This window comes from Eumetopias jubatus, unplaced genomic scaffold (genome assembly GCF_037043125.1).
Source record: "Eumetopias jubatus isolate StellerSeaLion01/CBP00866 unplaced genomic scaffold, mEumJub1_p1.0 scaffold_2, whole genome shotgun sequence".
In the NCBI taxonomy this organism is placed as follows: domain Eukaryota; kingdom Metazoa; phylum Chordata; class Mammalia; order Carnivora; family Otariidae; genus Eumetopias; species Eumetopias jubatus.
The window spans coordinates 201409866-201435349 of NW_028274808.1; the positions used below are offsets into that span (position 1 = coordinate 201409866).

A 25484-nucleotide genomic window follows, 5' to 3' on the forward strand; every position below is an offset into this window, starting at 1 on the left:
TTTTGTGCTCTTGGCAAACTTACTTGCCGCTAAGCTCTTTCAAAACAGGAGCCCTTTCCACTCACCTTCAGGAAGCCATGGGTGGGCCCTCTCGGGAGCTCCACTCATCTACTGGCATCCCCCACCCAGCGAGACCACTGCTGGCATTTGGAGCAGGACAGTTCTGCCACGTGTGGGAATGCCCTTCTCACTGCCTGCACCTGGCCACCTTCCCCACACCCCCAGCAACACTGCATACTCCCCTAGCCTTGTCCCCACCCCCTTTTGCCCTCCTATGTACTCAGCTGATGCTAACTTTATGCTGCCTAGTGGATATGCTATTCAGCCATTTTGACAGTTCTTCCTAAGGAGGAAAGCGCCTACTCTCTGGCTAACTTCTAATGCACCTAACACATGCTGGTAGCTGACTGGCCGCCCATTCAAAATTCATCATGCTATAATTTCAAATGAATTCTTGTCAAAAGCCTTTCAGGCTAGTCTTTACTTGGGGTGACTGTTTCTTGAACTGGACCACTTTTACATGACCTTTTTTCACATTTTTAAATTTAATAATTAGTTTTCCATGAACCCTACATTTACTCCTGAGCTTTTTCATGTCCTTTAGGAACAGCATGACTCAGGCCACCTTGGAGGCCACGTACCCCACCGGCTCTGGGCAGAGCCACCCCGACAAGCCCCCAGCCACAGGCTAGTACCCTCAAGTGCTATTCAAACCAACCCAGTGTCTGCCACTTCTAGGTTTATTTTACCCCCACGTGCATAATGCAGTCGAGAGGATCGCTTTTCATGCCAAAGCAAAATTTATACTTTTGGATAAAAATGGAATGATGGTGATTTTATTATTTTTATTGTTATAACCATTATTGTCACAACAGCGAACCACTGAGTCCTTGCAAGGCGCCAGGCACCCTAAGTGTTTAACATGCGTTACATTACTTAACGGTTTAGAAACACAAGTATTAGTCAGAAACTTTCATTGAAGGTAGAACACATCTGCAGAGTCTGCTGGGAATGAACCGGGTGCTGTTAACATGGTAACGTGAACAGCACTCCTTCTGCCTCCACGAGCTGAAGGGGCAAGCGAGGCCTGTGCCTCACCATGCAAACATGCAGACACCCAGGGGCAGGACACCAGGTGGTCACCCAAGACTTAGACATTTAATGTGATGGAGGATGTCCTACAAAAGCAACTGATGAAGTGGTTGTTGTAAATAACCTGATCGTGGTATCCCCAAGATACCGGTCACTGAATCAAAAGAGTAGAGTTAAATGGCTCATAATGATACTGTAAATGATATTTTTCCTACAAATTTGCCGTATATAGTGTCATAGTAAAACTGCTTAGTAAAAAAAAGACAGAATCAAAACTCCTCCTGCCTTTTATGTTGGAAATTAGTTTAATATGTACAATACTGAGTACATTCCATTGGCAATGGGAATTAGCTGACGAGGACTCCTTTTAGTGTGTGCTGCTTGTTTTCTGTTTCTGAAGGTGCAGATGCCAGCATTTTTCAATAAAAACTCAGCAAGTCATGAACTAGGAGACAAGTGTGGCCTCTAGCAAGACCAGCCCCTTCGGCGCGGAGTCCTTGTCACAGGCCCAGGGCAGCCCCAGGTGAAGGGCGTCCCCTCAACGTGAAATCTACATGGATCATTGCAATATGAGTGTGTTTCTATTATGAGATGAATGTGATCAGGTAAATGGCCTTGATTACGTATCTTACCTTGGTCTTAAAATTTGTTATCTGTTTTCTTCATTGTATGTGTTAGTAATACCAGTAAAAACAGATTATCACACATCTTCCATAAAATGATTGTGACAGGAATGTCCCTTAGTGTGTACGATGATACACCACCTGCAGCAGACATCCTGGAATATTACATCATTTTAAGTGCAGTACAGGGCAGCTGAGTTCAAATCCAACTTGGCTGATGTGGGCTCCCATAAAAGCTGTTACCAGTGAAGGCGAAAAAAATAAGAATTTGCTCTACTAAGGGAATAAGAAATGAAGTTACAAAACACTTAAATCACATTAATTCCTTCACAGGCCTTCATCATGCAAGTGTGTAATTTTAATCTATTCTCTTCATTAGGGTGCTGTAGTAGTATGTAATAATTATTCCAATAGCAATTTTATGTCTCACATACACCTTTTTATAGAAGAACTTAAACCACAAGTGACCTAAAATGTCTCGAAATACCAACTCTGTGAAAACCCTTTATTTCAATCAAGGGTGATAAAAGCAGGACATACAAACATGCAGTGGGCATGTGACCTGAATAAGGGGCCAGTATGAACCCCAAACAGCAACTCCCATGGCGGCCTAACTCCCACCAGAACGGGACTAGTGGTTTACAGGACGTTGTTTTATAACACTACATTTTGCCTCCTGTGCTAAAAGGCGTTCAGCGTTGTAAACGCGTACTGTAGTTCAGTAGTGTTAACACATAACAGACAAGGCTTTTGGTTCACCTGAAGTGGTTTTAATGAACAATATAATTCTATAAAAATGAATGCTAATGAAAGATTCATATAAGCCACACGAAAGTGGCCTGATGGAAAGGCCTAGTAATTTAAATGTTTTTATATAAGCAACAGAATGCATACTATGGGATCTATGTATCACCTTCAAAATGGAGGACAGTGTATGATTTTAATATATTTAATATATAATATAAACATATTTAATAAACTATCCACTTCTGAAGTTCTAAAGAATTAAAAAAATCAATGAAATCTAATGATTATAAAATGCTTCATCGAAGTCTTCCCAAATTCAAAACAAAGATCACACTCACCCTGGTCCCAGTGAACGTCAGACCACCAAGCCTGACCCACCTGCTCTAACCCCACCCCGGCTGTGTCCACCCTGGGCTGTGCTGCCCTGAATCCAAGCCTTTGGCTGGCACAGCTTCTGACCAGGAATGACAGGAATGACAGAAAAGATTTGTTTTCAGCCTCAGAATTTTTCTTGCAACTGTATCTGACAACGGAGTAAGTAAAAACTCAATAGGATAGTGGATCAAATGGCAATTAAAGAAAAACTTATTAAAAATCTTCTTAAATAAAAAAGCTGACTTTAAGCGAAAGGGTCTATGGACCTGAAACTTTTTATTTTTAGTATTCTTCTTTAGAATTAGAATCGTCATTTTTCAGGATACTAATCATAATTCAGACAAGAAAAAAGGAAAAAAATTTGTATAGAATTTGTCTTTTCCATGTTTCAATAAGTCCCTGGAAGTTCAGTGAAGAATTCGTACTGCATTTTCTTGAATGTGCCCAAATATAAGAAATGTTTAGTCACCTACACATAGCAAGCTATGAGAAAGCCCCAGCTCCCACACACATGAGCAGCTTCCCACCACTACTGGTGTGAATCCCCAAAGAAGACCCCACTCAGAGCAGCTCTCCATGTTTGCACCCTCTCAGATGGCCCAGGTCCGTAGAAGACACCCCCTCATCTAAGGCGAGGAAGCAGCCAAGGCTGAGAGACAGTAGGAGAACGGCCAGGCCCCACCAGTGACCGTGGCAGAGACCAGGTCAGAAGTGCCACCTTCTTGCCCAGCAGGGCGGGGGTCTATCCACTCCCTGCCTTACTGCCTTGTTCAAAAAAAGCCCAAGGTTAGCATCTCCTCATAAATACTCTAAATAAACAGAACTCACGTCTACAATGAGAAAAAGAGGATCACAGGGAACAAAACAGTAAGGAATTAAAACTTGAATATAAACTCCTTGGGTAGTCACTAAAATCGGGAATCCAAAACTCCCTCTGGACAAAAAAAGTGTCATACTTGCATTCTGAGGCTGTTTTTTGTTTTGTTTTGTTTTGTTTTTAGAACAGCAAAGACTTTAAATTTGGTGATGAAGTCCAGATGTCATGATACAATGAAGGTAATAGCCTCAAGCTATTGTATACTCTGCAAATCCAGAAAATAGAGGAGTCGTATTGCCATGGTGGTTCTGACTCACCTCCACACTCAAGGATCTATGAATACACGAGGATTTAAAGGACTACAACCATGGAATGCATGAGGACATTCCTCCATGAGCCTAGGTCTAAAGACCGCTGGAATCCAACACAGCAGGCAAGCCACCCTCCGTCCCACCTGGGGTGAGTGCACAATGACTAGAGTCAGCTCGAGTGACAGTGTCATGTTAGGACCAGAGCAGACTTGCTGGGATGTGGAAAATTAATTACAATGTGAGGGCTATAGAGAACACAACATTTTAAGACAGATTTCAAGAACAATTAAACTACATCCAGACTAAAGTAGATGCACGTACATTTATACATACACTGTGTGCATGTGTGTATATCTGTGGTGCTCAAATAGACTAAAATAGTTGATTTTTTTTTTCCATTCCATGACTTATACATAGTTTAAAGAATCTGAAACTCACCTACATTTGTGGAGAGGACACCAGTGTTATGCTTGTTAAGTCTGACTTTTGCTCACACTTCAACTTGGGAAACTAAATGGCCTTCATACGAACACCACGGTCATCACTATCATTAGTATTTTACCTCATTCTCAGTTAAGGATGCAGAAGGAGACGAACTTTTGCTAAAAGGAGTGGAAGACGCTGCTGTGGATGCCCGATTTCGCTTCTTCAGTGGTTTGCATGCATCTGACAGATGTTTCGTTGCTGTAAAACAATTTTGGTTTATAAAGTAAAGTTTGAAATCTTACATTTCTCTTAACTGCTTCAATCTCTTAACTGCTTCAAAATTAGCCCTGTAATAAATGAAGTTCTAAAGATACATTTTCTGGGCTCCTTTGTCATAGTAAAGGCTTAACTTTAGTTACTGTGAAAAAATCTGAACAGAAACAAAAGTAAATTGTCCAGTGAACTTTAATGTCCCCCTGCCTGGCCTGTCCCCCAATCCATCAACCTGGGGCCAACACAGCTCCATCCACACCTAGTTTCACATCCCCTGCCACATTCTTCTGGAGCAAATTACAAGTATCATTTCACCTGTAAAAAGTTCAGTACATGTCTCTGAAACATAAAGTTTTAAATGTAACCACAAGACCACTCTACCATTTTTAAAAGTAACAATCCCTTCATATCATCAAATATCCACTCAATGTTCAAACTGCTCACAAATGTCTTTCTTTTCAGTCTATCTGATTTTTGAAAACCAGCACAGCACCTCATGCAAAATAAGGAAAACACATCCATTTCCAACTCTCGCTCCTTTCTCCCCTGAATGTTGTTTTCCTTTCTAATTAAGAGTTGCTGATAGGCTGGGAGGCAAGATGGTGGAAGAGTAGGGGACCTCGTTTCATGTGGTCCCTTGAATTTAGCTAGATAACTATCAATCATTCTGAACACCCAGGAATTCAACCTGAGAGGCAAGAAGAGTTGGAGGGCGCCTGGGTGGCTCAGTCCGTTAAGCGTCCAACTCTTGATTTCAGCTCAGGTCATGATCTCAGGGTCATGAGACAGAGCCCTGCTCTGGGCTCCTTATTCAGTGTGTGTGTGTCGGGGGGGGGGGGGTGTCTGCTTGAGGTCCTCTCTCTCTCTCCCTTGCCCTCTGCCCCCTCCCACCCTCTTAAAGAAAAAAAAGAGTTGGAGATGGTAAGCTCTCTGTAATAAACTGTCAGACAGACACTTCAAAAAGACAATGAGAAGGGAAAGGGAGCCTGCTTCCCCTTTCATTGCTTTGAGTTATTTTTCACAAACATTTGAAGCTAGTTTCTTCAACATGTGAAAGTCATTACTTTTACTTTTACTGAATATACATAGATGACCAGATACTCAAAAGTGGTGTAATTTATAGCAACAACTGGCACTGTCAAGTAAGAAACCTGGATATTCCTGGTTTAAATAACTTCTTCAGTGTAATTTTAAACTGAAAATAAAGCCCCGTAGAAACCAGTAGAAAAATAACTTCAATAAAATGTAGCTGGAGCGCTGCGACCACTTACACATTCAGTTGCACAACAACCTCCCTTCCCCCTTTATTAGCTGCCAGACCCCTTGGAGGCCACCCCATACCCTTCCCGGCCCAGCTTCCTATTCGCCTCCAGCCCAGCCCAGGCGCCTGGGAGAGCTGACAAGGAAGAAGCACTAACCACATTACCTGCCTGGCTCTTCAGCGAGGAGGCTGCCTCGATGGCCTTGCAAGAGCTTGTTCGGGCTGTCTTGTCATTGATCGTCTCTCTCTGTTATTAAATAAAAAGAAAAAGAAGAAGAAAAGGAAGGGCGGGGGAATCTAATGTGAACTAACACAGGCTGCTGAAACGCTGTGCAACAGAAACGTCTTCCTTTGGAAATGTGCTCCACACACTCCATGAGCAGGGACCCAGGCTCATGCCTCTTCCACAGCCGGGAGACTCTCCCCTGCGCCTGCCCCACCGTCTGCTGGGATAGAGGGGCTGGCGGGGCGTGATAGAGTCATGTTGCTGAGACTCTTCACGTGAGCTGCATTCGATATGCTACTCAAATTTCCCTCTGAATTCAAAGCAGAGTGCGAAGGAGAAGAAAACAACCCTTCTGCTCCAGAGGTTGCCCAATCAACCTGAAGTGGGGCCTCAAGTCAGTGCCAACATCACTGCTCTAAATCCCTACACTGACAATTTCCAATTTGGAGACAAGGTCCAGACAAACCTCACAAAGATCATCAATAAAGCCCGTTTCACAACTGAGAAAAACCACACACACACACACACACACACACACACACACACACACACACACACACACTCAGGAAGGGCTGAAGGGGCTCAGGAACATTTTGTCCAGTGTTCAGAATCTGAAGGAGTTGAAAATAACCTCTCTTGACAGCCCTGAAGCAGTCCCGAGGCCGGGCCGGTTCCTGCACCCCAACCCCACTCCCCAGCCTGCCGGGGGCTGATGGAAGCAGCCGCAAGACTGTGGACAAGGTAACAGGGGCACAGGAAGCATACAGGATATGGCCTACTCAGGTTTATAAAAACTCAACCAGGGGGGAGACACGACTTCTCTTTTATTATGTGCTACTTCCTGAGCTCTTCGTTGATAAAACATTTCTACCTATCTACTTAATGTGAATTTTGATATTTCAAATGTCCAGAGCCACACATTTTTTAAGGTAAGTATGAAATACAAATATCTCAAGGCAGCCAATGTCAGTCTGACTGCAGCACGGGGCTGCTTTAATAACAGGCGGCCAGAGGGGATACTCCAGAGTGTGAGCTGCCAGGTAATGCAGATGTCACGCAGGTCAATTTTACCTATCTTGGGGCTGGATACTTGATCACTAACAACCTCACCTGACAGGTGTCTGGAAGAATGTTCTCTTGGCCAGAAAAATAGGGCAGGGCCTCCCTGCTGCCCTGAACTACAACAATGGCCTTAAAGAAGCAAGGCGGGGCACCTGGGTGGCTCAGTCATTAGGCGCCTGCCTTCAGCTCCGGTCATGATCCCAGGGTCCTGGGATCGAGCCCCGCATCGGGCTCCCTGCCCGGCGGGAAGCCTGCTTCTCCCTCTCCCACTCCCCCTGCTTGTGTTCCTGCTCTCGCTGTCTCTCTCTCTGTCAAATAGATAAATTAAAAAAATCTTAAAAAAAAAAAAAAAAGCAAGACAGATGATGCGGTGGCCACATATTTACACTTCAACAACATGTGGATTTTTCCATTCTTCAAAATAAAACAATAAAGAAAGGAACTTCTTAATTTAGATTAGTAAAAGATAGTATGAAGCTTTTCTCAAAATCATAAACACACGACAACTCTGTATACACTCAAACATAAGATGCAAAGTCTGTTTCAACTCTCTCAGTTCATGATTAAACGGCACTGGGCCATAAAGCGCACTGGAAAGGGCTCACACTCTCCGCACGCATGGGCACCGTGAGCCAGATTCACACTCCTTCAGGTACCAGGCAAACTTTGCCCCTCGATGCCTGGTGGGCTACACTAGAACTAGACGGCCCTGGGGCTGGACCTCCGTTATCTGTGTGGTCGCACAGACTGCTTGGTAGTCCCATTAGGTAAACAGTAACACGAATTACTAACAAACTGAATGAATTCATAGAATCTATTTTCAATGCCTTTAATGGATTTTGAAAAACTTTTTTTCTTGAAGTGTGACATATCGCTAGTGGATTGTGATGTTTTCATGCCAAGCCATTATTTACACATTGAATAATAGCCCTAAGGAAGAGGGCAATCTTTAGTGTACACAATTCCATCAAATCTAAACATCAAGTGTTTCTCAAGTGTTTGGATTTTTTTCTTTGATCCAAGTGCCCGAGGTTTGTGTTAAAGTCCCTGGCAGGTAAGAACTTGCTCTCTTCAGCAGGCCTTCTCAGGGGTCAGGAGAGAAGCCAGCCCCACTGCCTCTAGCACAAAGCCCGCTGAGCACCACCCTCGTCCGGGGAAGGCCATCTGCCCCCGCCCCCCCCCCCCCCCCCCCCGCCCGTAAGGGAAACAAAGCCGCTAAAGAGTTGCAGCCCCCGGCCGACCGGACCGGCCGCACTTACCTTCCGGAGACCGTGCTTGTCGGTCCTGGGCCTCTTCCTGGCCGCGTCGCCCGCCTCGGCGTCTGCAGCGTCCTGTCTCCTCGTGTGGTTTCTCTTTTTCCCATTCACGGTACCTTGGAGCGGGGGAGGGGGAAACTTGCATGAAAAACACTCCACAAGCCTCCCCCCAGAGCAGAGACCACCCAGCCAGGGCACTCGTGCAAATCCAGCCCCTGACGGGCTTCCTGCAATCCTGTTGGCTTCCAGGGCCCAAGTCCTACAGACCAGATCTCTTTGCATTTTGCAAACTGTAAGGGACCATTTCCTGTAACATCAAATACTAGAAAATCCTTATCTGATCTACAGACTATTATACTGGTACTTGTTATAATTCCATTTTAATGTACTATAACATTAAATTTAAATATAACCCACTAGATTACTAACATTCAAAGACTAGTGGAATTTAAGTGCAACTTCAAAAAGTACACAACTTGCTACTTTTTATACATTTCCTGAAAGAAGTATGTTACGTAGCAACACTCCTTTTGTATCTGCAAATTAAGGGCTTTGTGTTGTTTAACTATGCCAGTTATTAGGTATTTCCAGGAATATCAACTAACCCAAGATTTAAGGTCCTGACCTAGAAAAATAAGATGTAATAAGGTAAGAGTGCAAGTTCTAGAGAGGTGATTAATTTGAACACACCAATGTTTATTTCAAGCACAAATCCAGTATTTCCATTTGCATGACTGTTTTACAGAGGTTCCAGGGTTATCCCTGGACTGTTGGTCAGACATCTGGTGGGAGGGAGGGCAGTGTCATCCTCAAACCTTACTACCAGGTGGGACAGAGTAGCACAGCCAGGAGTGTGGCATCCAACAGTGCCTCAGGAGGAGGTGCAGCTGGCCACACCCCAGTCACTCTGGCCAGGGCCTCACCACAGGCGGAGGCCTGATATTACCAGACCCTCAGAAGTTGCCAGTCCTAGAAGAGCGTGAGCTGGCCTACATACACTACGCCCCCCAGCACTGTGGGCTGGCCATAAAGGCCCACCGGGAAGAGGCCTGCAGAGCCGTGCTGTCTGCTCCGTGGCTCACCAAGCATAACCAGCACAGGGCAGAGCCAGCCTGACCTGCCGGAACCTCCTCAATCTGGTTTGCCCAACTTCATCAACATGTGTCCACTGAGCTATAGATACCTATGAGCAGCAACTGCCACCTCACCTTCACACAGGTGAGATGATGTCACAGTCCTTTACCTAAGAACCTCCCCCTGTACCCGGAATGAGACAGCAGGCGTTTCATCCAGACGTAGGCAATGTGGGCATCTGTTTGAATTCCTCACACTGAGGCCATGGGACAGCTGATGCCACCGACACAGCCCATCATCTTGGTTATCGGCACTGGGGGCCCCCAAAAGGGAGGCTAGAGGGCCTCCAGGACAAACACACACCTGACATACACTGAGGGTGGAAAGCAACCCTGTCCTCCTGTCTGCTAAGTACTCGGTACACACAATCACAATCACACTTAACTCTTGAAGGGTAGTTAAATCTGGCTTCAGGAAAACCTGACTCATTCTTAAATAAGCCAGTCATTGAAAAGGTCCCACTCTTCTAGCTCTAGTGTACTGATGAAGAGTCAAGTGAACGTCTGCCCTTTACAGAAAATGCACAAATCCAGAACATCCTCGCTATTCTAAATTATAGTACTTGCGACAAACGCTGAATTGAACAAAATTCAGTATTAATATACGAGACGGTTGATGTAGAGATCTAGAAAGCCCTAACATCAAGAGCATCTGTGAACAAACAGGAAGGTCGCATAAGTGCGTGCGCAGAAAGAGTCGGATGCACACAGTGCTGGTCTAGAAGTGGTCTAAAGGCACATGCCAGTGCACACAGTGACTAGTGCAATGACTTCTGGGTCTTGGTCTCCTTTTAGGTGAGTCTTGAAACACTTTATATTTGGCCTCTCCAAAACTCTTCAGTGATGAACCTTGAGAGATACAGAATTGTTTTGTATTTTAAATTGATAACCATATATTTTTTATGTTAGAAATGTCGGTTTTCCATGACATGTGTCCAACCACGCATGGATGACAGATCTGACCACTGTTAAAGGTTCTCTCCAAGCTTAACAGTGTTAAGCCTCCCTTCTCTTTCCAATGACCAAAGCAAAGTAGCATTTTTTAAACTGAAGGCCTAAGAAGAACCAGAGGACAGCCACATTTAAGGTCGGTCCACAGTCACCTTCCTCACCCTGTGAGCTCTCAAGGAGACAGGCCAGGAATGCCCTCCCTGCTCCCAGGTCCAGAGCCCCCCACCTGCAGAGGTGAGACCCTCCTGTAGTTCCTGCTGGGAGGGCATCACCGTGGGGCCACAGGCCTGCAGTCTGACCCTACCACATCATGTAAGCCTGGAGTCCTAGAGACCGCCTAGGCTCCTTTCCTTGTGTCCCCCTCACACCACCCCATCGGCTGCAGAGGCTAGAGTGCCCGCTCCACTTGGGCTCACAGGCCAGAGAGAGGATCACACCGAGCAGCTCTCATGACAACGAGGGAGAAAATGCAGACAGCAGAGGTTGCTTTATTGTGACCACACACACTCTGGTTGCTGGCACAAGCACCACGGGTCAGAGCTGGGGGAGCAGCCACGCTTCCCAGACCGGAGCTCAGCCACACGACGCACATGTCACAACTAAGCCGAGTACGCTAGTACAGCTTTACGTTTACCAGAGTCTTCCTCAGACTGGGAAGAGGCCACCAGGGCAAACTTTGTGTTATAGCGTGCTTTCTGCTTCTCGTTGAGCATGTCCCACTGAGATCCAAGCAACTCTTCAATCTCCTCACCTGAGGCGTCTGGGTGCTCAGCAACAACCTGTGGACACAGGAAAGGTGGGGTCAAGAAGGCCACATACCTACAACTCAGCTGGGTTTTGTGTTGCACAAAATCCAATGCACAGCCCTTGGGAACTCAGCATGTGGTGTATTTATTCCATCATGGGACAATGCCCCATAAAAGCTTCAAAGAAAATTAGTGATTATCTGATGCTATAACCCATTGAAAGCTCATAAATAAAAACAGTGCTGGTGAAAATAATTCAACTGTATTTATGTCAAGGAAGGAAACAATAAATGGTAAGAGGAAAAAATACACTTGTCCAAAATCACTAAATTATTACTAGTAAGTTACAATTATCTAGGTATTCCTGAAAAATCAGTGGTAGGACAAGTGCCACGGAAACACTACCTGTCAACACAGGGGTGAAGTCTTAGCTTGGCTTTCTCATTTGCTATAGCATACATCCATCTCTCAGGTACATGGCTCTGGAAGGATGGTACAGGTGGCAGGCCAAGGAGCATACCATGATGCCTCACAGTGCAGGCCAGCACACAGAGACAAGCCCCCTGCATGGCCCTCCAGCCATGCTGGGGTTGCCAGCATCAGCACCCCAGAAGCATGCTAGAAATGAGGACATCAGGCCCCACCCCAGACTTGCCAACCAGGAACCTGCATTTTCCCAAGGTCTGCAGATGATCCATGGGCCCACAGCCTTGCCTGCACACTAACAACCAGAGAAGTTTTAAAACCTCTGGTGTTCAGGTCCCACCCAAGGCCAGTTCATTCTCTGAGTCTGGCATCAGTGTTTTCAAGACTCTCAGGGGCTCTCATGTGCACCCAAGCCTGAGAGGTATCAACAGCAGGGGCACAGAGGTGGACAAACGATGGCTGGCAAGCCAAACCCGCCCCACCTCCTGTTTTTATACGGTCTATGAACTAAGAATTGATTTTACATCCTTCAATGGTTGAAAAAAAAAGTCAGAAGAATATTTCCTAGCACATAAAAATTACAGGAAATTCAAGCATTCAGCGTTCACAGGTAAAAGTTTTACTGGAAGCAGCCACAGGCACCCCTTTACCTGTTTTCTAGGGCTGTTCTCCTGCTACAACAGCAGAGCTGAACTGACACAGGCCTCAAATGCCCCGGAGGCCCTCTCAAAAAGGTTTGCTGCCTGATTCTGAGCACTAGCCAGCATGCTTTGGAGCCAGACCCCAGATTCGCATGTGGCTCCCCCACGTGGCAGCTCTGTGAACTTGGGTAAGTGAAGGTGTCTCCCCCTCTGTGATGTGGGGCTGCTAACACTTCACCTGGCAGTGATAAGGAATCAACGAGTTAATCCTGCTGGTCACTACTACCACCTAGATCCACCACCTGCCCAACCAACATAGGTAACCTCTGCCCCAAAACGCAAACCCCTACTCACAACATGGTCACTGCAGACGGCTTCCTACCGCCTCCTGTGTCTCCCACACCTCACCGTGTCCTCCCCGGCCCTGATGGACACTGGCACACCACCAACTTCCACCCACCCTCGCATCTCAGAGCATGTGCATTTTCAGATGTGGATCAACAACCACCTACACAATCATCCTGCCCTTCGGTGTCCTCACAGCCCGAGGACGCCTTCTGCAACTCGAAGTCCAGCTCTGGGCTCCAGTGTTCCACCGGGTGTTCTCCTCGGTGTCCCTTGTGAACTGTCACCATTCCCACCTTGCCCCTGCGTCAGCAGTCCCGGCCCCGCACACACCTGCTTCCCCCTCTCATCTTGGGGCAGGGCATCCTCACCACTTGGCCCACAGCAGGAGTCTGTCCTGCCTGCCCATCCTTCATGAGGGTGAGCTCACCAGCCCCAACATTTCAAGCATCAAAGGTCTCAGACCTTCAATGCAACAAAGGTTTCTGTGCAGAGTTTCAAAGTCACAGGACAATTGCCTGCCAGAACTCTCCACTTGAAGATTCCTCAAGATTAGCACATGCATTTGTGGACCCACGACCCTCCTTGCTCACCCACCCCTGAGTACAATATCCTCAAACAGAATGAAGCCTAGCAGTGTTCACAGCTGCTTCATCAAACAAGACTCCTGAATCCTCCTTGAAGGCCCCTTCCCCTTGCACCTAAATCCATGCCAGGCTGGCCAGCTCCACTCCTGAACATCTTTGTGTCCACCCCATCGAGATGGCTATGGTTTCAGCAACCAGTCTCCTGGCTTTCAGTCCTATCCATCCACCTGCTGACATTCGCATCCTAAAAGGTCTCCCTCCTTGCAATCAGAGGGACCACAGCCCAGCCCACAAGTAGGGTAGGGTCCCTGCCACTTGGCAATGTCTTCCGTGGCCCCCCATAAGCTGGAGCCCATCCTCACCCCACTTTCATCACGCCCTGAACAACTCTGCACTCAGGGGCACAATGGCAGGCTCCATCTCTCCCTGAAACATTTTCTTCCACCAGGCTGACTTTGGATCACCCTTTTAATTTCAGCTACAATGCTATATTCACTCGCTCACTCATTCATTCAAGGAACATTCTGTGCTAGGGACAGAAAATAAAAAGGTCAAAGCAGCCACCATCCCACCCACAGTGCTCACCTTCTGGAGGACCATCTGCTTATTTTTCATCCCTAATCATATACTGTGTACTCCAGTGGGGGCGCAGAAGTATCTCCGTCTTCATTTTAGGTTAATAAGGCACTGGCTGCTCACTGAAGTTGATGGGTTTCATCAATGAAGCAGTGCAGTACAATGCTTACACGTTCTGTGTGTGCCCGTGCATGCACACACGCACGCATGCATGCACACACCCGTGATTATTCGGGCCAAGGCCCAATCCTTCTTCCTGCCTGTGTCCTCCTACTGGTAAAGGAGAGTCACTTTACATATCTGAGTTCAGGGTAGCTAGCTATAAGACAGGGATAATTTACGCCAACCTCGAAAGGCCTTTATGAGAATTGAATTTTTCACAGTAACATACTGGCAATGTATCTTACAGATGGTAAGCACTCAGTAGTGGCTACTTCCATATTTTTTTAAAAAATTTATTTATTTGTGGGGCGCCTGGGTGGCTCAGTTGGTTAAGCATCTGCCTTCAGCTCAGATCATGATCCCAGGGTCCTGGGATGGAGCCTCGCATCAGGCTCCCTGCTCTGCGGGAAGCTGGCTTTGCCCCCTGTCCCCACCCCCCACCCCGACTTGTGCTCTTGCTTGTTCTCTGTCAAATAAATAAATACATAAATGAATAAATAAATCTTTTTTTTTTTTTTTAAAAAGATTTATTTATTTGAGAGACAGAGAAAGAGAGCATGTGTGCAAGCAGGGGTGGGGGTAGAGGGAGAAGGAGAGAGAATCTTCAAGTAGACCCCCCACTGAGTGCACAGCCGGACGTGGGACTCCATCTCAGGACCCTGAGATCCTGACCTAAGCTGAATCCAAGAGTTGGGACACTCAACTGACTGAGTCACCCAGGTGCCCCAACCATATATATTTTTTTAAGATTTTATTTGTTTATTTGAGAGAGAGAAAAAGAGAGAGAGAGAGCATGAGCTGAGAGGGAGCTGAGCAGAGAGCCCGATGCAGGACTCGATCCCAGGACCCTGAGATCACAACCTGAGCCAAAGGCGGGCGCTTAACTGAATGAGCCACCCAGGGTACCCGATTTTTAATAAACTATCTCAGACATACAAAAAAAATATGGAAAACCAGATACCCACAAGCTCACACACACTGTGCTGATTGAACTGTTACCACTACAAAGATTCAGAGCGCTCCTCAGAGATCGCACTCCCCGCCCTCGGCCCACCTGTCGCCTCACACATCCTTTGAGAGCTCTGTGCGCCTTTTAGACTTGTGAGATGGCTACAGTCCCCTACAGCTCACGCTCAACTCCTAGCACTCCTGCCTCCCTACTGAAAAGCACGGCCAATGTAGCCAATGCAGAGTGTAGAAACAGTGGCATACAGTGTGTCAGGTCTGAGACTTACAGAAGACCTCCACCTGCCCTCTCATGGATCACCCGCTCCATGAGAAGCCAGCCTCTGTGCTATGAGGACACCCCAGCCAACCCATGGAGAGGACCACATGGTGAGGCCTCCTTCAGGCAATAGCAGTACAGCACCTTGGAAGAAGATCCTCCAGCCCCAGTCAAGCTTTTAGATGATGCAGCCCCAGCCAACATCTTAACTGTGACCTCATGGGACATTCTGAGTCAGAACCACCCAGCTAAGCTGCTCCCAAATTCCTGACCCACAGAATCTGTCCAAGAATCCGTGTGCGTTGTTGTTTTAAGCCACTTAGTTTTGAGGTCAAGTGTTATGCAACACTACATAACTGACACGAATATATATACAAAGAATGGAGACATATTGCATGGTTCAAGTCTCATGCATCTGTAAAAATTCGGATCAGAGAAGGTGGAAAAGATTCTTTAAAAATGGGAAACTGAGACCACACACACCAGTAGTCAATGACATTGCTACTGATGCTTGAAGCCTTCAGTAAATTCTTCCTGGGCTGTTCATCACAGCTAGGGGACCCCCCCCCCCAGCTGCTGCTCTTGCCTCCTTGCCTGCAAACAGAGTCCCCCTCCCCACCCTCGTCCTCATCAGTGGGCCTACATCCCACCGTGGACATTGTCTTCCAGCAAACTCACTGCCCCCCCCTGCAGCCCCTCTAACTGTATTCCAGAATACCACAGAACACACTTGTGAGCTGCACATCTAAGCTGAGCCCGATGGACAAAGATGAACAAGCAAAACATGTTAATGAAGAACTCAATACATTTCACAAAGCATAACACTTTCCTTCATTTGCAAGAAGCTGGACCTCAAAAAAGAGTCAAATGGTAGCCAAATGTCCTTGATAGTCATAGTCTTCTATCTAATGACCCTAGAAAAGGGGGGTCCAGGAAGCAGAGAGAAGTCTCCATCCAATGCTGTTCCTCAAGAGTTGGGCATTGATTAATCAATCAACAACCAAACAAAAACCATCCTCAGAGTCACCACTACCTCCCAAAAGGAAAACACAACCTAGAAAGACCCAGATTATTCTCAACTGGAGTCTAGGATTACTTATTACAGAACCAGCACATACCCACTTGTAATAAAAACAAAGTAACTGAACCAGTTAAAGAGTCTCCTGCCATCATCACTCTTCTGACAACATATAATTACTCAAAATCAACGAGCACCTGAGCCCAGCTGGGAGGGAGGGGGCCCATGGGCCTCACACTGCCCCTCAGCCCTACAGAGACTGGGCACAAGCAGGGAAGAGCAGAGCAGAGCACCTGTCTCTAATGCAGAACTGAATTTTAACTGTACACCTTCAGTGTGATTGTTGCATGTAGCAGGATGCCAATGGCAACACTGTACAGAATGGGCTCTGGAGGGGTGCTCAGAGCCAGAGAGCTCCAGAGCAGAGGCCCTGCTCCTTGAGGGCAGAGCACCTCACCCATGTGTCAGCCTTCAGGCCGCAGCTTATCAGCAGTGTCCGGAGTGACAGGCTTCTGCTTGCTCTCCGCACATTTCTTAGGACTAGAAAGGCCATCTGAGAGCAATTTGGGTCCCCAAAAGCAAAAAGGGTGGTCTTTGTAAAGTGGCTTGAATTCTCAGGCACCCACTTTTCTCTCATAATTTCAAATGAGTGGAGAGACCATGGAGAAACAGACTAGGAACAGGCTGGAGTGCAGCTGGCTGTCCCAGAGCACGCAGCTCTCCAGCAACCATGCTAGGCATCTGGCTGTGAACATGGTGGTGCATATGCAGAGCGTGCCACTGGCGCCCCTGGCCTGCAGCAGGCCCGGTGTGGTAGCTGTTCACACTGCCCAGTGCTCGGCACCATTTCAAAACTGGCAGTGGCCACGGCTTCTCCACCTTCCCTGGGAAGACGTCTCAGCTCTGAAACAGAGGACACACATTCACAGCTACATGTCTACTCTTCTGGGATGGATGCAGGTAGACAGGTAGGTAAAACAGGCAGGGTTATACTTCTCACACTTCATCGGACCGGGACGGGATGTGCACAGCCATCAGCACACTGCCCGCCCCCTGGACCTCCAGTGGGCTCACAGCACTGGTGCCCGGAGTCCCGCTGCAGGGACACAGCACTGCTGTCACTCCTTTCACAGCCTTCCAGCTTCGAACACTGCGCCATCCCCTTGGGCACCAAGGGCCGAATACCTGGGCATGACATTATAATACATAAAAAACACGCATCTTCAATTCCACTATATACTGCCTGATTTCTCTTGAAACCAGGTGGAAGAAAGGACGAGGGTTCTCACTGCTGCTCAGCATTCCTGAGGCACTGGCTTGTGCTGCTCACCTGGGGGCTGGGGAGAACACCCTCATCACAGCTGTATCATCTGCAGCGCCCCGGCTGCCAGCGGGCTGAGCAGCATCTCTTCATGGATGCACTGGCTGTCCAGACTTTTCTAGAAATTGCCATTTTCATAGCCTTCAGAATCATTTGAGCTTGTACACACCATTCATCTTTTCATTGTGTTCATGGTGTCCTTGGCACATAAGCTTTCATAGCTCCTCAACGATCTATGATCAGTTTGGCTTAAGAAATCCTCCCCTCTCCCAAAGCACAAGGCTGTTCTACAGGAGCTGAGTTGTGAAACCACTGGGGTGGTCCCAGTGCCCATCCTGAGCAGCCAGCCTGTCCAGCTGTCTGCACCCCTTTCCCATCTGCTTCCACATGCTCAAGAGTCTGCTTCCGGGCTCTATTCGGGATGCTGCCACTGCCCTGAACATCCAAGGCACAAACGTCCCTGCTTCTAGCAACAGAGCTTCCTAGGGGACAAGGCAAGTCTTCAGATGAGGCTCTTTATCATCCACTTAAAAAATGCAAAGAAATTCCTATTGGGAGTTTTATTAGGATTATACAGAATTTATAGTTTAATAGAAGGAGAATTGACAACTTCAACTCCAGAAAACTGAACCTTCCTATCCATTAACATGTCTGTTTATTTAGGTCCGCTAAAGTACCAAGCATTATTTTTCTCCAAAGTTATACATGTTGTGTTATATTTATTTCTCGGTACCTTATTTTTTGTTGCACTCGTAAATGGTGTGTCTTTTTTTTTTCCTTAAGATTTTATTTTTTAAGTGGGGCTCACGCTCATAACTCCGAGGTCAAGAGTCACATGCTCCACCAACTGAGCCAGCCAGGCGCCCCAAGTGGTATCTGTCTTCATACCACGTTTCCTCTGTGTTGCGGTTCTTGTATACTGATCTCACATCCACCAGTCCTAGTGAACTCTTATTAATTCTAAATATTTTCTGTAGATTCTCTTAAGTTTTCCACACAGACCTCTGCAAACAATGGCAGCTTTATTTCTTCCTTTACAGTTAGGCCTTTTTCGTTCCTTTCCCTTCCCTTACCGTCCCGGTTAGTATTTTCTCTACAACACTTAAGGTTAAGTGGCTAAAGAAAGGCATCTAGTCTTGTTCACAATTTTAAAGCGAATGCTTCTAAAGTTTTATTAATAAGTATGATGCTTACTGAAGGGTTCTGATTGATACTCTTCAACAGATTAAGGAAGTCACCTTCTAATCCTGGCTTGCTAACTTCGTATCAAAGAGCAATGAAATTTATCAAGTTGCCTTTTCTCCATCTACTGAGAGGCTCATTTAATCTGCAACACAGTGAATCACATACCAGATTTTCTCACATTATGCCAACTTTACATTACTGAGAAAAGCCCTACCGACCCACTCACTTCAAGTACTATTGAACATAACAAAAAAAACAGGCGCTTAATCCCTTCAGTTCTTTACAATCAAGCTTTACAACGTACTAACAGATGCCATATTCTACGATGACAATTAAGGAAAGGGTTCAAATGCTTTCATCGTTGATATACCCTGGTCCCTGGTATCTTCTCACCCACAACGGGAGAGACAATTTTCATAACCAAGAGTGCAGAGGCAAGCATCTTTGCCCCCAAGGGTGAAAATGGCTGCTCCCTAACAATATTTATTAGATCGAAAAACTCTGCCAGGCTCACTACAGACTGTGCTGATAATGCTGAGAAACGAGAGAAACAGCATTGAAGGGATGTTCCTCAAATTCAGGAACTCCCCAGAATAAATACACAACACCTTAGAACCCATCACAGTACCCACCTCATCCCTGTGCTTCTGACAGAAAACCAAAAACTGGGACACCGCATCTCCCTTCCTGCTTCGTGGAGCAGAGGCCGTGGTCTTCTTCCTTCCAGGAGGAGACCCTACTCCTCTCTTGGGGTCGGCTTCTGCCATCTTCTGAGGAGTACTCTTTACCATCCCAGGGTCACTTTCTTGGTGTTCGGCAGAACTAGACAGCTTGGCTCTCCGCCTTCTCTTGATGGGAATGCCCTCTTCTCTCATGGACTTGGGGTTATCAGCAGCTTCTTCAATGACTCCTGGGGATTCTACCATTTGTCCCGGAGACTCCACAGCAATACTTGCCTCCTTAGCTACGTGAGGGTTGAGATGAAGCTGGTCCCCCACGTAGAGGAAAGTGAACTTAGCTCTCCGCTCCTCTACCGACATGCTTGCAGCTTCTTCTGCTTGAACGATGCCCATTTCCCACTGGGCCCTCAATTTCCCTGAAATAGGTTTCAACAGCTGAAAAGAAAAACATAAGACATTGTAAGTTTCATTATACAAACAAAAAAGTAACCCACTTTAAAAAAAGGATACTTTTATAATTCCAGATAAATTTAGAAATCAAAAACTATAAAAGCGAATTAACTTGAAGGTTTTAGACAGAATTCAGCCCAATATAATAACTACTATTTCTTTAAACTGGAAGTCAATTCCAAACACATTTAACTAATGGAATACATATATCACATAATATATATTATATGTAACATTTTTTATATTTTTATATATACAGAAAGAATAAAAATTATAAAACAAATTATCTCTACTGTCAAATGGGTGAAACGAATAAACTGTTCCTAAGGAAACTTGTCATGTTTTGTAACACAGTGTACTTGGGTGAAGTTAAACAATGACAGACATAAGCCATTATACTAAATCAAGCAACCGTAATTTCAAAAAAGATAAATAAGAATAAAAATTAAAGTTTTGGTCTAAAATTATACTTAAGGAACATCTATCACCTTAATCTTCTCAGCTTTCGTGGGTGCCTGCTTGGCACTTTCCTGGCATAATTTTTCAAACTGTCCTTCTCCTTCAAAAGCTACAAGGCTCTTCTCAAATATCCAAGCTCTTTCTGGGGCATCACCAAAGAACTGTACGTGATACTGGCGTGCACTCTTTTTCTGACCTAGTTTTTAAAATAAAATGTTAGAACTTCAAAGTTAGAATTTCGGATGAAATTAGGCAGGTCTGTCAAGGACTACTGGCATGAAGCTGGGGGCCGCTCTGCGGCCGTGCCGCCCGGGCCGCTAACCTCGAGGGAGTCCCACTCTTTGCCCCTCCGTGCTCCGTGTCACAGAGCAAGGGGACACACTCACGAGGGCCCAGGTAAGATTCAAATTAAACTAGGAAACAAAGTGGACATCTCCTTCCTTCCAAGATCCACTTGAAAAGATCACCAAATAAAGAGGGCCAAGAGACAACATCAGCAAAAGGGCCCTTCAACAGAGAGGGGCCTATGCAGCAATGAAGGGGTACAGACTGCGGTCAGACAGCCTGAGTCCAATCCCAACCCCACCACCTACCAGCTGGGCAACCTTGGGCTGGCTACTCACTCACAACACTCACAGGGGGAATCAGGGCACCAATGACCTCTGAGGGCAGCCATAAGGTCACAGGGTAACCCCTCAGATGTCATCCTACAGTGCGGCCACAAGGGAGGTGGGTGAGGAAAGAGACGCTTGATCCCAAAATCCAAGAGAGGAGATGCCATTTTCGGCTGAGGAAGAGTGAGGTTGAAAACAAGCAAGCTGGTTAAAAGGTCAGATTTCGGTAGGCCTGGGTGGCTCAGTCAGTTAAGCATCTGACTCGAGCTCAGCTCAGGTCTTGATCTCAGGGTTGTGAGTTCAAGCCCCGCCTTAGAAGTCAGACCTCTGTGCCAAGTGGAAGGAGCAAAGGGGATCTCCACGGGAGGAGTACCCGCCCCTGCTCCTTCACGGAGAATGCCAGTCACGAGAAATCCAGAACACTCCCTAAAGGACCAACACATCCCAGAGGAGAAACCTCTCCGTCGCGTCCTTTGGGGAGCCTCCCAACTCAATGGCCAACGACCAGATGGCCCCTCTAAAATAAGCTAACAGTCTCCCCACATAAAGGCTGCAACAGCTCTGAGTGGTACCCTCTCAAACACAAATGCAGCATCAAGGACCCCCAGGACCCAGGAAAGCCCCCAGCAAAAATGAGTCCAAGACACACAGAAATAAGCAGTCTCTGCAAGGCCACACACACAAAACACCAGGAAGAGAGGACACCTGACAAAGAAAAAGTCTAGTTTGCTATGAAAAGAGAAGAGAAAGAGCTACTAGAAACTTTAAAATACAATTACGAAAAAAAAATCAGCAAGAAAGCTTGGAAGGTAAGTTAAGAAATCTCCCAGAAAGAAAAATAAGGTGAAAAACATCTACTCCCATAAAAAACCTATAGGATCAATCCAGGAAGTACCATACCCAAGTAACTGTTCTTCTAGAGAGAGAAACAGAGAAAGCTGTCAAAGAATGAACACAAGACCGTATCTCAGAACTAAAACAATCCTAAGTGCCGCATTCAACACCCATACCAATGCACATCTTTCTGACATTTAAGGTGTTGGGGGAGGGGACAAGGGCAGCTTCCACGATAATGGAACAAAAAGTAGAATAACAAGGTACTTCAAGAGCAGCCCCAGATGCTAGAAGGAAATGCTGTAATACCTTCAAAATTCTGAAAAGAATTATTTTCAACATAAAATTCTATACTGAGCCAAACCATCAATCAAGTGTGAAAACACAGAAGTAGCATCCTCCGAATGACAGGGAATCAAATTTACCTCTCATACACACTTTCTTAGAACCCCAAAAATATACTCCAGCAAAAAAGGAAAACTGACCAAAAGTGAGCACAGTGTGGAGCCACAGAAAACAATGCGTGTAACTCAGGAAAGCATCTTAAAAAAAAGTCAAAGATTACTACTATGCAAAAGGTTAAGAGTGCCAGCAATACAGATTGAAGCAGGAAAATGGAAGATTCCAGGGGAAGAAAAAAGTTAACTCTTCCATACCAAAAGAAAATCTGAGGAGCAGGGAAAGCGGATTAAAAGATGAGATCCAAGGGGTGCCTGGGTGGCTCAGTTGGTTAAGTGTCTGACTCTTGATTTCAGCTTAGGTCATGATCTTGGGGTCCTGGGATCAAGCTCTACAGTGAGCTCCATGCTCTGCACTCAGAGGCTCAGCACAGAATCTGCTTGAGATTCTCTCTCCCTCTACTCCTACCCCTCCCCCCGCTCATGCGCGCGCACGCGCACACACACACACACACACACACACACACACACACACACACACTCTAAATAAATAAGTAATCTTTTTTTTTTTTAAAGATGAGATCCAAGGAGCAGAAAAGGAAAATGGTAAATCAAACACAGGTTTTCGCTTTATCCCCCAAAAGGAGAAACTACATAATAGGATGTTTCAGGGACAGAGAAATGAATATTTGAAAAAAAAAAAAAAAATAAGGCTGTATAGCCTTATATAGCAAAGTATATGATTTTAAAAAGAAAAGCAGGGGTGCCTGCCTGGCTCATCAGTGGAGCATGGGACTCTTGATCTCGGGGTCGTGGGTCCAAGCCCCACATTGGGTGTAGAGCCTATTTAAAAAAAGAAGAAGAAAGAAAGAAAGAAAGGCAATAATTAACTCCAAGAAAAACAAAAAGTTGTACAAAAAAGAAAATGCAATTACAGAACACAATTTGCTTTTCACTGAATGATATTTACATAGTCAAAATTATGTAAACATTTATGTTTGATGTAATAAAAACAGTGAGTTAATTTGCCCCCTGGAGTGGCTGGTAGGCTAAAAATTAAAACAAACAAAAAACACCAAAGAACAGAGGATGGGAAGAAAAGAAGAAATGACTGAAGAGATCAGTCTTCATTTTCCATAATAGAAAATCAACAGAAAATATCTAAATGATAAATCAAAAGATAGTAATTAAAACTAGAAGAAAATGTTGAAAGAGTTAAAAATAATTAGCTCTAAGTTCACTACTAACCTCTCAATAGAATTTGGGCTGTTTTTAAGTGTGTATACTTCTTTGATTTTACAACAGATGAGATTCAAAAATATGTTAAGGGATTTGTGACTTCTTCCACTACTTTAAGACTTTGAAAGAACTTTCCGTGGTCATGAAAAGGACTACAGACATATGTCACAGCATTTGCATAATGAAGAAATCTGTTACAGTGCATATGATGAAATAATATGAACTTACATTATTTTTTATAAATAGTTAATTACACAGAAAAAATGCTCTTTACAGGTCAGGTGAAAAAAAGCAGAGAAGAATACTATAGTCTGATCCCAAGTTTGTAAAATAAATGTAATTAGTTTCGAAGTTCTTTCCTATCTAGAAACTTGGTAACAATATAACTCAATTTTCCCCTATTTTATGGGTTTCTTTAATCCATATGAATTTCTTTGGTTCAAGTTGAGAGGTGAATATCTACCAGTTGTCCCACTATTTATTAGTAATTATTTCTTCCTGTGATTTCTGATGTTCATCAATCATGGTTGGTACAAAAACACCTGTCACTGACTCCCCCTACCTAGAATCCCTTCTAAGAGAACCTGTCCTCCACCAATAGCCCAGGTACCTAATTTTGCATTACAATCCTTTCCTCCCCATAATGGCCCAGTGGACTTAAGGTGGTCCCTAACCCTCTGGGCCAGACTGAGCCAGAGTCTCTCCAGATTCTATAGAATCCATTGAATTAACAGCAGTCACCCATGCATGCAGAATGGACTCCACACAAAGAGACAAGGCTGCTTTGGAACTGAAGCTCTAGGGAGGAAGAGAAGCCATAAAAAAAAAAAAAAAAAAAAAAAAAAAACACACGCAGACAAGTGCCTACAGAAGAATAGAGCACAGGGACAAAATCACAAGGACATGACACCACAAGTTCTATAGGAAATAAAGGACAAGCATCACCATGCCTGAATTTCCTGGTTTAGTCCCTGGGGGGCACTGGAGCACCAAAATAGGTAAAGCAGAAACTGACAAAATTGCAAATAAAAAAAGGCGCATTCACTATCACAGTGGATGATTTTAACACACCTCTCTTAGTAACTGAGAGAACAAGCAAAAAAGAAAAAATCAGTAAGGAGATTATACTATAACCCAAGATATGAGAAAGCCAGATTACCTATATTTTTTAGAAAATGCTGGAATTTAGAAATAAAGCAGTGAGGGTTCCCTTCCATAACAGAAAAAGTTGACAACAAAATTTTCCACAACAGATAATTACTTGACTCCTGGCCCCAGTTATCTGATGAGAAGACTAGTGGGAAATACAGGTTGCCAAGAAGATGGGGACGCTCTGGATGCAACAGAATTCAGTTTCCTTCACAGTATAATATCTAAAACATACATTTATCTTCTGTTTCCAACTTAAAGAGTCAGGCCTCAAAGCTGCTCATCCATCTGGATGCCCTTGTAGATAGTAGGCAAGACAAGTTATGCTGCCATATATCACAAAAATGCTACTAAAACTTTCATTAATTTAGCTTTTCAAAGGAAATTTGAACTTTCAAAAGAGTGTGGATTGAGCTGCAGCTTATGAGTTGTCTTCTCTTCTGCATGTATATTATACTTCAATTTTTAAAATCTGAGTGCATTACTAAGATCCAAATTCAAGCACATCTATAAATCCAAGCATAATTAAGTGGGAGAAAAAGGTTTACATACACAAAAATGAAGAAGGAAATAAAATTTGGCATGGGGATGCGGGTAAGGTGAGGGAGTTGCATCTCACAGGGAAAAAAAAAAAAAAGAAAAACCTGCTTTACAAGACCCCCATGCTCAGCCAGCTCCATGCCAGAAGCCACCCCTTCTTCAGGTCCCTAGTCCTTCCCCAACAAGGACACCTAAACCCCAAAGTACACCCATTACTCACCATGTTACTCCCATCATGGAGCTGCTGCATGCCAAGTGTTCAGGAATCATAAATGGACCCAAAGTTCTACTTGGAGCCAGATCTCAGTACTGCCTGGAGTCCTACCTCACACATCC

General features: G+C 45.2%; 1 protein-coding gene across 8 annotated transcripts in view; it reads right to left on the bottom strand.

Moving 5' to 3' along the window:
* Nucleotides 1-25484, bottom strand: part of NSD2 (nuclear receptor binding SET domain protein 2) — a 101402-nt gene that overhangs the window by 26940 nt on the left and 48978 nt on the right. For 7 of the 8 annotated variants that reach the window (XM_088021258.1, XM_088021257.1, XM_088021256.1 and 4 more), the window contains 6 exons: nt 20404-20570; nt 19418-19900; nt 11188-11332; nt 8473-8585; nt 6091-6172; nt 4528-4649 (listed from right to left, as the gene is read on the bottom strand). In XM_088021258.1, coding sequence (XP_087877384.1) covers nt 4528-4649; nt 6091-6172; nt 8473-8585; nt 11188-11332; nt 19418-19900; nt 20404-20570 — 1112 coding nt within the window. Of the gene's footprint in view, nt 1-242; nt 1952-4527; nt 4650-6090; nt 6173-8472; nt 8586-11187; nt 11333-19417; nt 19901-20403; nt 20571-25484 lie in introns of those variants that run through there. The other variant, XM_088021262.1, reaches the window with a different exon arrangement.